The sequence below is a fragment of the Acipenser ruthenus genome, chromosome 48 (assembly GCF_902713425.1).
Source record: "Acipenser ruthenus chromosome 48, fAciRut3.2 maternal haplotype, whole genome shotgun sequence".
NCBI classification, from domain to species: domain Eukaryota; kingdom Metazoa; phylum Chordata; class Actinopteri; order Acipenseriformes; family Acipenseridae; genus Acipenser; species Acipenser ruthenus.
Window position 1 is genome coordinate 6,788,763 of NC_081236.1, and position 11,349 is coordinate 6,800,111.

General features: G+C 40.2%; 1 protein-coding gene across 1 annotated transcript; it reads left to right on the forward strand.

Moving 5' to 3' along the window:
• Window positions 1–3,269: 3,269 nt before the first annotated feature.
• Window positions 3,270–10,631, forward strand: LOC131721224 (zinc finger protein 70-like). Its single transcript, XM_059014650.1, has 3 exons — window positions 3,270–4,285; window positions 7,472–7,792; window positions 8,843–10,631. Exons 1-3 carry the CDS (start codon window positions 4,015–4,017, stop codon window positions 9,760–9,762), a joined length of 1,512 nt encoding a protein of 503 aa, XP_058870633.1. The 5' UTR covers window positions 3,270–4,014; the 3' UTR covers window positions 9,763–10,631.
• Window positions 10,632–11,349: the final 718 nt, after the last annotated feature.

The window sequence follows — 11,349 nt, forward strand, 5'->3', positions numbered from 1 at the left end:
TTTCCTGCATTTCACCTAAAGTTGCCGCAGGTGTACTTTCCTTAAAGGAGTGTTTGCTGTCAGCATCAACACAGTGACCACAATAGCAGCTAGTCTGCGGTTTGAATGACGAGTTGATAAAATCAACTGGCTGCAGTCTGATTACATTCAGCAACTTTATTACAGCAAATCATAACAACACAGGCACGGCACTCTCTTCTCTAAAGCCAGGAAGGAGGCTTTGACTTGTGAACACACACACAGACCAAACACACGAACATGCACTCAAATCCAAATAATAAAAAAAAAGTTAGCTGTGCTTTTATTCTTAACATGTTTTACAAACAGTTCACAAAACATGTTCGCTTTTCTGTACGAGGTGCCTGAACTGACGAGCAGCTCCATGAAACGTTTACCCGATAAACACCCACGAAGTGTCCACGCTTGGGATGAAGCTCGAGTGAAGACGACCCGACCGCAGGTGGAATTCTGAGCAAACCGCATCACTCCTAGAATAAGGAGGAACGTGCCTGCATTCATGCACAACAAAAACTAGTGCTGCATAAAATCACGAAAAAACAAACACAAAAACTGGACATGTTATTTTTTTTAACGTATCAATTTTATAATAGCAATATAACCCTGATAAGAGCACTTTATCGTCTGGTAAGGACCTTCATTATGTTAAATGGCCTTGAACAATAAACTGCAGGTCCAACAATAGGCACATTGGAACTGCAGTTTAACAGCACACTGCAGTAAAATCACACTGTAACTGCAGTTTAACATTACATTTAATAGAATCGCTTTTAAAACGTTTAAAACGTGACAGTGAGAATTTAAATGCCTACATACAAAAACCCCAGAGGAATGTCCTGGGGTCCTTAGGGATTTCGCTGTGGAAGACAGCAAAGGAAAGAAGGTTTACTTAACCGTGGTAAAGTTTGATGTTCGATAGTCAACATTAGTTTGATTTCGCACTGCACAGCGCATACAGACCCAGCATGTGGAAAAAGGCTTGTTTACCTTATTTAGAGCCGCTATAGAGCTTTCAAAACAACTGGACATTAAAGAAAGACTAATTGTGAATTATTTCAGAACCATTGCACTCTTGTACACTGTATGGAACTCCATTAGGCCCTGGAGATGATGAAGCCCTTGCTTTTTTCACAGCTTGCTCTACTTTATTATTATTATTATTTATTTCTTAGCAGACGCCCTTATCCAGGGCGACTTACAATCGTAAGCAATTACTTCTTTCCACTTAGGTGCACAGTCCTCCATTTGGTATTCTGGTGGATTGATAGGTGGGATGTCTGACGGAATTGACATAGGCTCCTGCCTTTTTGAATCTGTGTTTCCTCCAAATATCTCTCCAGCTCAAACTTAGATGCTTTTAGTGTGCCATTCTTCTCACTGGTGAATAACTTCTTTACAAATTTGAATGGGTCTTTATAAACATTAGCTCTCGCACGCTCCTTCTTTTTGTAGCTTTTCCATAGGCGCTCAGCTCTGCGCAATGTTGCAAGCTTATCTTTTATGACCCTTTGTAAGCGATTGAGTCCCTCCTTCTGACTTTGTTCTGCTCTTCTCCATTGCTTCCTCAGCTGTCTCCTTTCTCTAAGTAAGCGTTCAATCTCCTGCTGCCGTCTAGACTTTCCAGGAATAGTTTGTACTTTTTTCTTCCTTTTTTCAACTCCAAACCTCTCACTTCCATATGCGTAGATGATGTCCCCAAATTTATCCAGCTTCTTTTCAACCGTTCCACTTAATCTTTCCAATGCAAAGCAGAGATCTGTGTTTACTGTGTCCCATGCAGTTTTCTCACAAGCTCTTGGCCATTTAACTCCAGGTTTGTGCCAGTTGAGGTTCTTTTCTCTCTTATGCTGGTTTGTCTGACCGGGTTCACAAGGATCATTAGGTTCATCACTAACTGTGTCCATGCAAGTCCTCCTCACATCTATGACAGGGGTGCTGATATCCTGCGAACTGTGGTTTGCTTCCTGTCGCTGGATTTCATTCGAATGACTTGACTGACTTCGTAAGAAGTACTGATCAATGCGAGGCCCTTGTCCCTTCTCCCTCAAGCATTTCATTCTCCCTTGATGAATCTTCAAATACCTGACCGTTGTCACCTTGCTCCAGCCGCAGACACAAACCTGGAGTTCCATGTCTTTGTTAACTGCAGATCTTGAACTAGTCTTTTGTGAAGTTCTCTCCATACTCATATCCGTTTCCATTCCTAAGTCGTTAATCGTGTTGTCCAACGTTGAGTCATCTTCCGCCCCCGCTCGCAGACTCTAGGGGTATTTTTCTCTTTAATTTAATTACATTGAATTATTTCATTTATCATAATGTATCACACATGGGGATTGCATTCATTTGCAGTCCATTATAACCTCACTGTAATGTTTACACGTCCTGTAGTTAGTTTCTAGATTCTCAGACTATACAGAGTCAGTTTGATGTCATTGTTCAACATGAACTTTATTGTAACAGTATACAGTCCTTATCATGGGTGTGTACACGGTTTTAATTACTATTTTATATTGATTAATTCATTTATTTATCTAACACCTCAATTAGTGTGTGTAATTCATGATGAGTTACGTGTGAACTCATTTATCAGCTGATACAATGTGAATTCATGATGAATACATTTCTAATTGTAATAATGTAATTCCGTGTCTGCAATTCACCATGCATTATGAACAGACGCTTATTTTAAAGGGTTGCCGTGTATTTAATACAGCGTTGACAAGGCGTAAAGATAACATGTCGTTCCCCTCCACTAACAAGGGGACAGCCGTAGTTTTAGTAGCTATTTCAATTCGATTGGCAGCTCACTCGTGATCTCTGCATCGTCTCTTTGGTTCACAGCCGCAGCCAGCCCTCCCGCAGTATTTTCAGAACTGAGCTGGAACTGCACAGATTTCAGCGGGTGGAGCTTAGTGACGTCACGCAGCAGCCCTCCAATAAGGCGTGTCTGTGCAGAACTGTGCAGATCTGCGGAAATCTGCGCTATAAGAACAATACCAATATGATTTTTAAAACACCTACGTCAGTACGAGTCCATTGCACCGAACTGAAAGCAGCGCACTACCTGGGGTTGATCCCGTGCCTGTACGGAGCACTGTACTAAACCAGCACGCAAGTTAATCGGTGTTGTCAAAAGCATGCTGTTTGGGGATGTAACGAGCTGCGCTGTCGCGTGCTTTCTGATGATGTCACATTCTCAGCAGGCGCGCGCGCAGCAGCCGCGGCTTTGGAATTCAGCGCGTGCATTAGAAGCAGAGACAGTCGAATCTGCCGCCATTTCGGATTCCGCGCCGCGTCAGCATCGCGCCGAACACACAGCGCTGCAAGAGCCGACACGGGGAGCTCTGCATCCAGCTTCATGACCTCGTCGAGCCGCCCTCGCATCGGGATAGGGAGACCGACACCAATCATACGAGGCGGTTCCGACCAGACACGCCTTCTGCTAGGGACGCGTTCATTTCAGTACAGGAAACAGAAAGGTGTGCTGTGATTACCTGGAGAGAGGAGAATGCAGTCGCTGGTGAATTTACAACACGCTGTCTCCTGCTGTTTAAAGTGTTTCGTTTGGGTTGAAATGTTTTTTTTTTTTTTTTTTAATATAAATAATTTATGAGTTTTGTGTTTGTTTCTTACCTGCACGGAGTTCTGAGAAAAGAAAATAATCAATTTTCTCTGTTGAATTCCACACACAGAGTGGAGCGTGTCATTCGTATCTACAGACAAGTCGAGCTTTTCAATGAGATTATTTACTGAAAAAAAAACATTTAAACGCGTTTAAATTCTGGTAGATCATTGCGGGATTCTGAAAGACGGAAGTTACTCCTTGCAAAGTCTGTTGTTTGTGTCATTTCTTTATCACACCAGAGAAGTGATGAATATATTTGAATGGGAAGGCTACGATAAAAACACATATATCTTACTAAATACAAACCGAAGGCGGTGTTTCTGAATGCAAAGAGGATTCCGCTAGACCAGTCTCAAACTAAACCAGTGAAGATGGACGTCAGTGTCTCCGTGTCGTTGTTTCAAGACGAGCTCGCCTCCACCGTCGAGCTCGCAGTGAAAGCGGCTGCAGACAGCGTCGTGTGCGCGATTACTGAAGCTGTGAGCAGCAAATTCACTGAATTACAAGAGGACATGTCTGCAGTGAAGAGAGAGAATGAAAGTCTGAAGCTGAGATTGGAAATATCAGAGAGCGAGCTGAAAGCCGTGCGAGGGTGTATAAACGCTGCACATGCAGACATTAAACAGCCTTTCATATTTCAAGGTAAGATGGGTTTTATTGGGTGGTATTGCTCGGTCAATCCAACACCTCAATCCACCTTCTACTGGAAAGATCTTGGGTCGAATCTCTCTTCAGACACGTTTTAAAGTGTTTGATTATTATAAGCGCGGTTAATAGCACAGCTCTGTCCTAATATTGGTTATAAGGAGTCTAATTGAGGCATTGTGTTATTTTATAGATTATAAGAACGTAGTGCATCTAACCTAGTCTAATTCATATTTAAATAGGTATTCTAGAAACTACTATATTGGTAAGTCTGTAATTGGAGAGACTTACACGGTGTCCTTCTGGTAAAGTGTATAGAGTCCCGCTGAGACAGTCACAGACCATGTTGCAGAGCTTGAGAATGTAAATATCTCTGTGATGTATTTGTGAGGGTCTTTTAATAGAGCCTTTTATTAGACACAGTGTACAGACCCTGATTAACAGCAGTACTTGAAATAATAGCGCGCTCACAATGTTTTTTAAATTATATAATCAAAACACGTGCTGAATATCATTCTGCAAGAAATGAAAAAAAATATGCACCCCAACTACATAAAAAATGCTCGTGGAAACACGCTTTTATTGAATGGAGGTTGTACTTCTCGTATTTACCAGTCTAGTTATGATGGAGCTGTATGGGAACAGTGAAAAAAAAACTTTAATCGTCTGCAATCAGAAAATCTGTGGTGAAGCCCGCTCTGACTGCGTCGCTGTAATGTCCCTCGTGGTGATGTCGTAGTGCTGTTATGTGCAGTCGCTGTAATGTCCCTCGTGGTGATGTCATAGTGCTGTTATGTGCAGTCGCTGTGATGTCTGTCGTGGTGATGTCATAGTGCTGTTATGTGCAGTCGCTGTCATGTCCCTCGTGGTGATGTCGGTGTGGTTTTAGACTCGCTTTTATTTCATGTAACTGTATATATTATACTATAACAGTGTGTATTATTAAGAATGGATAGCGGTGCAGTATATATTATACTATAACAGTGTGTATTATTAAGAATGGATAGTGCTGCAGTATATATTATCCTATAACAGTGTGTATTATTAAGAATGGATAGTGGTGCAGTATATATTATACTATAACAGTGTGTATTATTAAGAATGGATAGTGGTGCAGTATATATTATACTATAACAGCGTGGATTATTAAGAATGGATAGTGGTGCAGTATATATTATACTATAACAGCGTGTATTATTAAGAATGGATAGTGGTGCAGTATATATTATACTATAACAGTGTGTATTATTAAGAATGGATAGTGGTACAGTATATATTATACTATAACAGTGTGTATTATTAAGAATGGATAGCGGTGCAGTATATATTATACTATAACAGTGTGTATTATTAAGAATGGATAGTGCTGCAGTATATATTATACTATAACAGTGTGTATTAAGAATGGATAGTGCTGCAGTATATATTATACTATAACAGTGTGTATTAAGAATGGATAGTGGTGCAGTATATATTATACTATAACAATGTGTATTAAGAATGGATAGTGGTGCAGTATATATTATACTATAACAGTGTGTATTATTAAGAATGGATAGTGGTGCAGTATATATTATACTATAACAGTGTGTATTAAGAATGGATAGTGGTGCAGTATATATTATACTATAACAGTGTGTATTATTAAGAATGGATAGTGGTGCAGTATATATTATACTATAACAGTGTGTATTATTAAGAATGGATAGTGGTGCAGTATATATTATACTATAACAGTGTGTATTATTAAGAATGGATAGTGGTGCAGTATATATTATACTATAACAGTGTGTATTATTAAGAATGGATAGTGGTGCAGTATATATTGTACTATAACAGTGTGTATTATTAAGAATGGATAGCGGTGCAGTATATATTATACTATAACAGTGTGTATTATTAAGAATGGATAGTGGTGCAGTATATATTATACTATAACAGTGTGTATTATTAAGAATGGATAGTGGTGCAGTATATATTATACTATAACAGTGTGTATTATTAAGAATGGATAGTGGTGCAGTATATATTATACTATAACAGTGTGTATTATTAAGAATGGATAGCGGTGCAGTATATATTATACTATAACAGTGTCTATTCTATTAAAATCTATCATTTGCTCAAAACAGCGTGAAGCTGCAGTTTGTTTGTTAGAAAAATTCTAATCATAAAATAAATAAATAAAGTACATTGTTCAGCTCATGGTAAACAGAATTAGGAAACGATCGGTCACATTGTTTCAAACCCAGACATTTACTAATACAGGTTACTATTTAAGAGCAGAGGATGCATGCAATAGGGAGAGCCACACCAGTACAAATGTATTGTAATATTAGAAGGGATGTGATTGGATGCATATCTACAGTTCACATGACGTTGCACAAGTAAGCTTCCAATGTTGTTACTAATGATTATTACACAGGTGGAGTTTGTACAAAAAAACATATTGCTGCACTTTGAAAAGTCAGAATTGTGTAAATCACTTGTTTCCATGAAGCTGCTTTGAGAATAAGCAGCTCTCCTGCTGCAGCCCCTTGTCTGCTCATTGTATTTGACACATTGAAACTTGTATTCTGTGATGACAGTTTCCATCCCAACCATGATCACAATACAGTATGAGTTCACAGAAAGACATTCCTCAGACACTTTGCTGAGACTTGCCTCTGTTGTCCTCAGCTGTTGTGTGGTTTCCTGCTGCGAGGAAAAATGTGTTTTAATTTGGGAGTTAAAGGGTAAAGTAACACTATTAATTAAAAATAAATCAATAAAATAAGAGAGATAGCTCCTCTTAGACCCAGTGACATTATGTTGACTCAGAAATGTCTTCATCTAGACAATGTGGGGAAGCTATAAAAAAGACCAACAAGATGCTCTGATATATTGTGAAAAGTGTTGAATTTAAATCAAGGGAAGTAATGTTAAAACTTTACAATGTATTAGCAACACCACATCTAGAATATTCTGTTCAGTTCTGGTCACCTCGTTACAAAAAGGATATTGCTGCCCTAGAAAGAGTGCAAAGAAGAGCAACCAGAATTATCCCGGGTTTAAAAGGCATGTCGTATGCAGACAGGCTAAAATAATTGAATCTTTTCAGTCATTCTGACAAGGGGCTGGCTTTGTAGAGGAACCTAGCTAGTAAGTAAGAGTTGTAATTTTATACAATTTTGTTTCCCACAGATCCCATTGAGAGCCACGCAATCCCTGAATCTGAAGCACAGGAAGGGCCAAAGATAGAAGCAGTTTACACACAAGAGGAGTCCTTTGAGCAGGAGTGGTGTGCAAGTCTAATACAGGTTACAGAGCTGACATGTGTTAAAGATGAAGACGTCCCTGAACAGGAATGTGTTCCTATTAAAGAGGAATTCATAGAACAGGAATGTGTCTCCATCGCAGAGGAACGTCGTACTAAAAATAATGTCTGTACACTTGAGGAGAACACCAAGCTGGGATCCAGCCTGTGTGATGATTCTCCATCTGAATGTGATCTGGGATTTGGAGGTAATCCTACAAAACAAGCAGCATTGAGCTGCCTATTCATCCTGCAGAACCTGGTACTGAACACCAGCAGTGTGCTTGAGAGTCATATTTTAACCAAGGGGAGCTGCCCAACCACTATGTCAACAAGGACATCACTGTGCTTGCTCCTGAGGCACCTGCTAGCTATGCAGCCACTGCCACGCCTCTTTAGAATGCTGTGAGATCAGCGCTGTCCAATCACGCTGGATGTGCAGCCACTGCCACGCCTCTTTAGAATGCTGTGATATCAGAGCTGTCCAATCACGCTCCTGGAGGCCATTCCACTCCACATTGAACAGGTTCACTTCTATAAAGTGCTGCTCCTGTGCCTGGATGGATCTTTAATTAGTTCATTTAAACAACTCAGAACAGGGTTGGAACAAAGATCATGAGTGGAAGGGCCAGCTTTGGACACCCCTGTGTTAGATCTGTGCCTTTCCCCATTTCTGGTAGGCTGTTTGCAGTTGTGCTGCTCCCACAGCTGTACAGAGCTGCAGGGATCACATGTCCCATATGTCCCATCACTGGGTGATGTCAGATCCAGTCGGGTTGCTTAGCGTCACCAGAAGAAACATTTCAGTAGAGCATTTCTGTGGAGAGTATGCAGCAGCATCGCCACAATGAGAGTGAACCCGTATTGTATGACCCATCAGTCTTATTTTAATTCTTACACTTTATTCAGATACAATATCATGTTTAAAAGCTCATCTCACTACAACTTTCCCAGGGACTGTAATGTTTGCTCTCAGCAGCACATTTCACTCTTGTGCGTCTCACAGTAAGCATTGCTGTGTTGTTATTGTCACAGTACATTAAGTACGTGTGTGGAGGGGTTCTGTACAGCAGACCAGCAAATCAGTTTCAGCTGGGAGGGGGATTCTGGGAATTGTAGTTTTACCAGGTCTTTGCTCTAATTTTGAATCATCAGAGTTCACTCTAGTTGTCATGTTTATGACATGAAGCCCTGCAGAACAGTGCATGTGGAAGAATGCTGTACAATAACCTTTGTCTCTCTTCTCTTTCTTTCTTTAGCTTCTAAAGTAGATGAAGGAGAACACGACTCCACTCCATCACCCCAGTGCAAAAACTCTTCTAGAGGCAAACCACAGTGCAAGAAACACAGAGAAACGACACCCCAAGAAGAGTATGTGAAGACATTGAGAACTCACTCAGTTAAAATCCCTTCTTTACAAGACAGACACCCACTTACTGTGGAGAGTACAGAGACGCCACATTCTGCATGTTTTAACAATTCAGAAACCCAGGGCAACATGAAGACCTTGCCTCATTCTATTAAAGGTGGGAAGAGTTCCTGTCAATTAGACACCCCTGAAACTCACAAGGGAAATCCCACAGGAGGGACTACGTTTTCCTGGGCTGATTGTGGGAAGAGTTTCAATCATATATCACTGCTTAAAAGACACCAGCGCATTCACACAGGAGAGAAACCTTCCCACATACAGTCCAGTGATAAGAGTTTCACACAGTTAGGACATCTTCATTCACACCAGCGCATTAACATAGGAGAGAAACCTCATCACTGTGATGTTTGTGGGAAGAGATTCAGCCATTTAAGAGACCTTAAAAGACACCATACAATTCACACAGGAGAGAAACCTTATCACTGTCCTGTTTGTGGGAAGAGATTCAGCCAGTTAGGAGACCTTAAAAGACACCATCAAATTCACACAGGAGAGAAACCTCATCACTGTGATGTTTGTGGGAAGAGATTCAGCCATTTAAGAGACCTTAAAAGACACTATACAATTCACACAGGAGAGAAACCTTATCACTGTGCTGTTTGTGGGAAGAGATTCAGCCATTTAAGAGACCTTAAAAGACACCATACAATTCACACAGGAGAGAAACCTTATCACTGTGTTGTTTGTGGGAAGAGATTCAGCCTGTTTGGAAACCTTAAAAGACACCATAAAATTCACACAGGTGTGTAAGCCTATCCCTGCACTTAGTGTGTGAAGAAGTGAAGTCAGTTGCAGGCTTTTACAGAACTTGAGAACATTCTCAGAATTGCAGACGCTTGGGGACACCTAGACAGCATGAGTGCATTTGACTAAATACAGAAATATCTACTGAAAACAAAAGAATAAACCTGCTTGATAAACAGGGTCGCCCCTAATCACAATCTGTTCAGATCAAAAACTCACAGACTCAAATATGAACGAGTACATCTTGTATTCATCGTCTTGTTGAGCATTCGGATTGTGTTACCTCACATTAGTAATATATTAAATAGATTGTTATTATGAATGCATGTTTCTCTTTCCTTTCTCTTGCGTTGCTCAGCCTCTTGCAGTGGGTTCTGTGGAACCTTCCCCAATACCACGGTGAATCTGCGGTACCTCAAGACACAGCACAGTGTACTGCAGTTATCATGCGGGCAGCTTGCAGTGTAAAGCAGTACTGTTTCCAGCAGGGGGCACCAGAGAGCTTTTAGGAATGTAATGGGCTGCATACCATTGCTTCTTAACGAGATGATTTCTGCTCAGGATGTGTTTAATACTGCCCTCTCTCTCAGGTACTCTATTAACAAACACAGGTTCTGTGTTTTTAATATCAATTTGCTGTTTGACAACGCGACTACTAAACCAAATAAAATCTATATTAAAAATGTTTTGCTGCCTGTATTAAATGCTGTTTTAAATGTTGTTCAGTGTTTTGTCAATCAAGGATTTCATTTTAAACATCCAGTAATAAATACCGTAGATGTCCTTGTTTCTGCATTTCTTATATATACCATGACTGGAGTAGCTTTTTAAACTGCTGTCTGCTCATACAAGCGATCCATGTACAATCGGGCATATATTTTGTCATTAAGTATTCTATAGCTCTGTGGTTTATACAAATAGCTTTTACATGTTTAACTTGATGTTGCTTTGAAGCCTATTTCAGTTCTACGCTTTCCAGTAAAATGTGCCCTGCTGTTACAAGTTTGTTATAACTTTTTATTATTTATGATTTTGGGAAATGCACTGTCGTTAGATATTTTATGATCTGTAGTTTGAAGTCGTTATTATTTGTAGTGTTTTAGATTGCAAGGTTGTGAGATTTTAAACAGCAATCTCACACGCCTGCATGGAAGTTAGAATCAGGGATGGAGGATTTATAAACTGCAGAATCAGGCATGGAAGACAACAATGCCTCCATCTTTTGTTTGAAGTAGATTATGATTAGCTGCTCCACAGCTTAATATGCAGCTCTGTACTGAATCCACAAGTTCATCGCAATTGACCCAGATGGTTGTCATTGCTGGCTTCATTGGGAGCACTAGGCACTGGGAAATGTAGTTCTGATGCTATTTTAAAATCCCAGATCTACATTCTCGTTAACAGATTTGCATAAGTGCTGTGCGCTACACCACTATCTGTGGAAGAGGCTGAAAGCAGAGACACGCAATGCTGTTACAAAGCAATGCCAGCAGCATTCATCTGGAGAGCCTGCACAACCTCTGCATCAGATTTACAGCCTAATAAAGTCAAGGATACCAAATCTGCTAACACAAATTCTGCGTTTCTGGAAAG

Excerpts from the sequence above, each read along its gene's own strand:
- LOC131721224 (XM_059014650.1), top strand. The coding sequence starts at position 4,015 with ATGGACGTCAGTGTCTCCGTGTCGTTGTTTCAAGACGAGCTCGCCTCC. Across the intron at positions 4,286-7,471 it reads ACAGCCTTTCATATTTCAAG|ATCCCATTGAGAGCCACGCA; the intron begins GTAAGATGGGTT and ends TGTTTCCCACAG. Across the intron at positions 7,793-8,842 it reads ATGTGATCTGGGATTTGGAG|CTTCTAAAGTAGATGAAGGA; the intron begins GTAATCCTACAA and ends TTCTTTCTTTAG.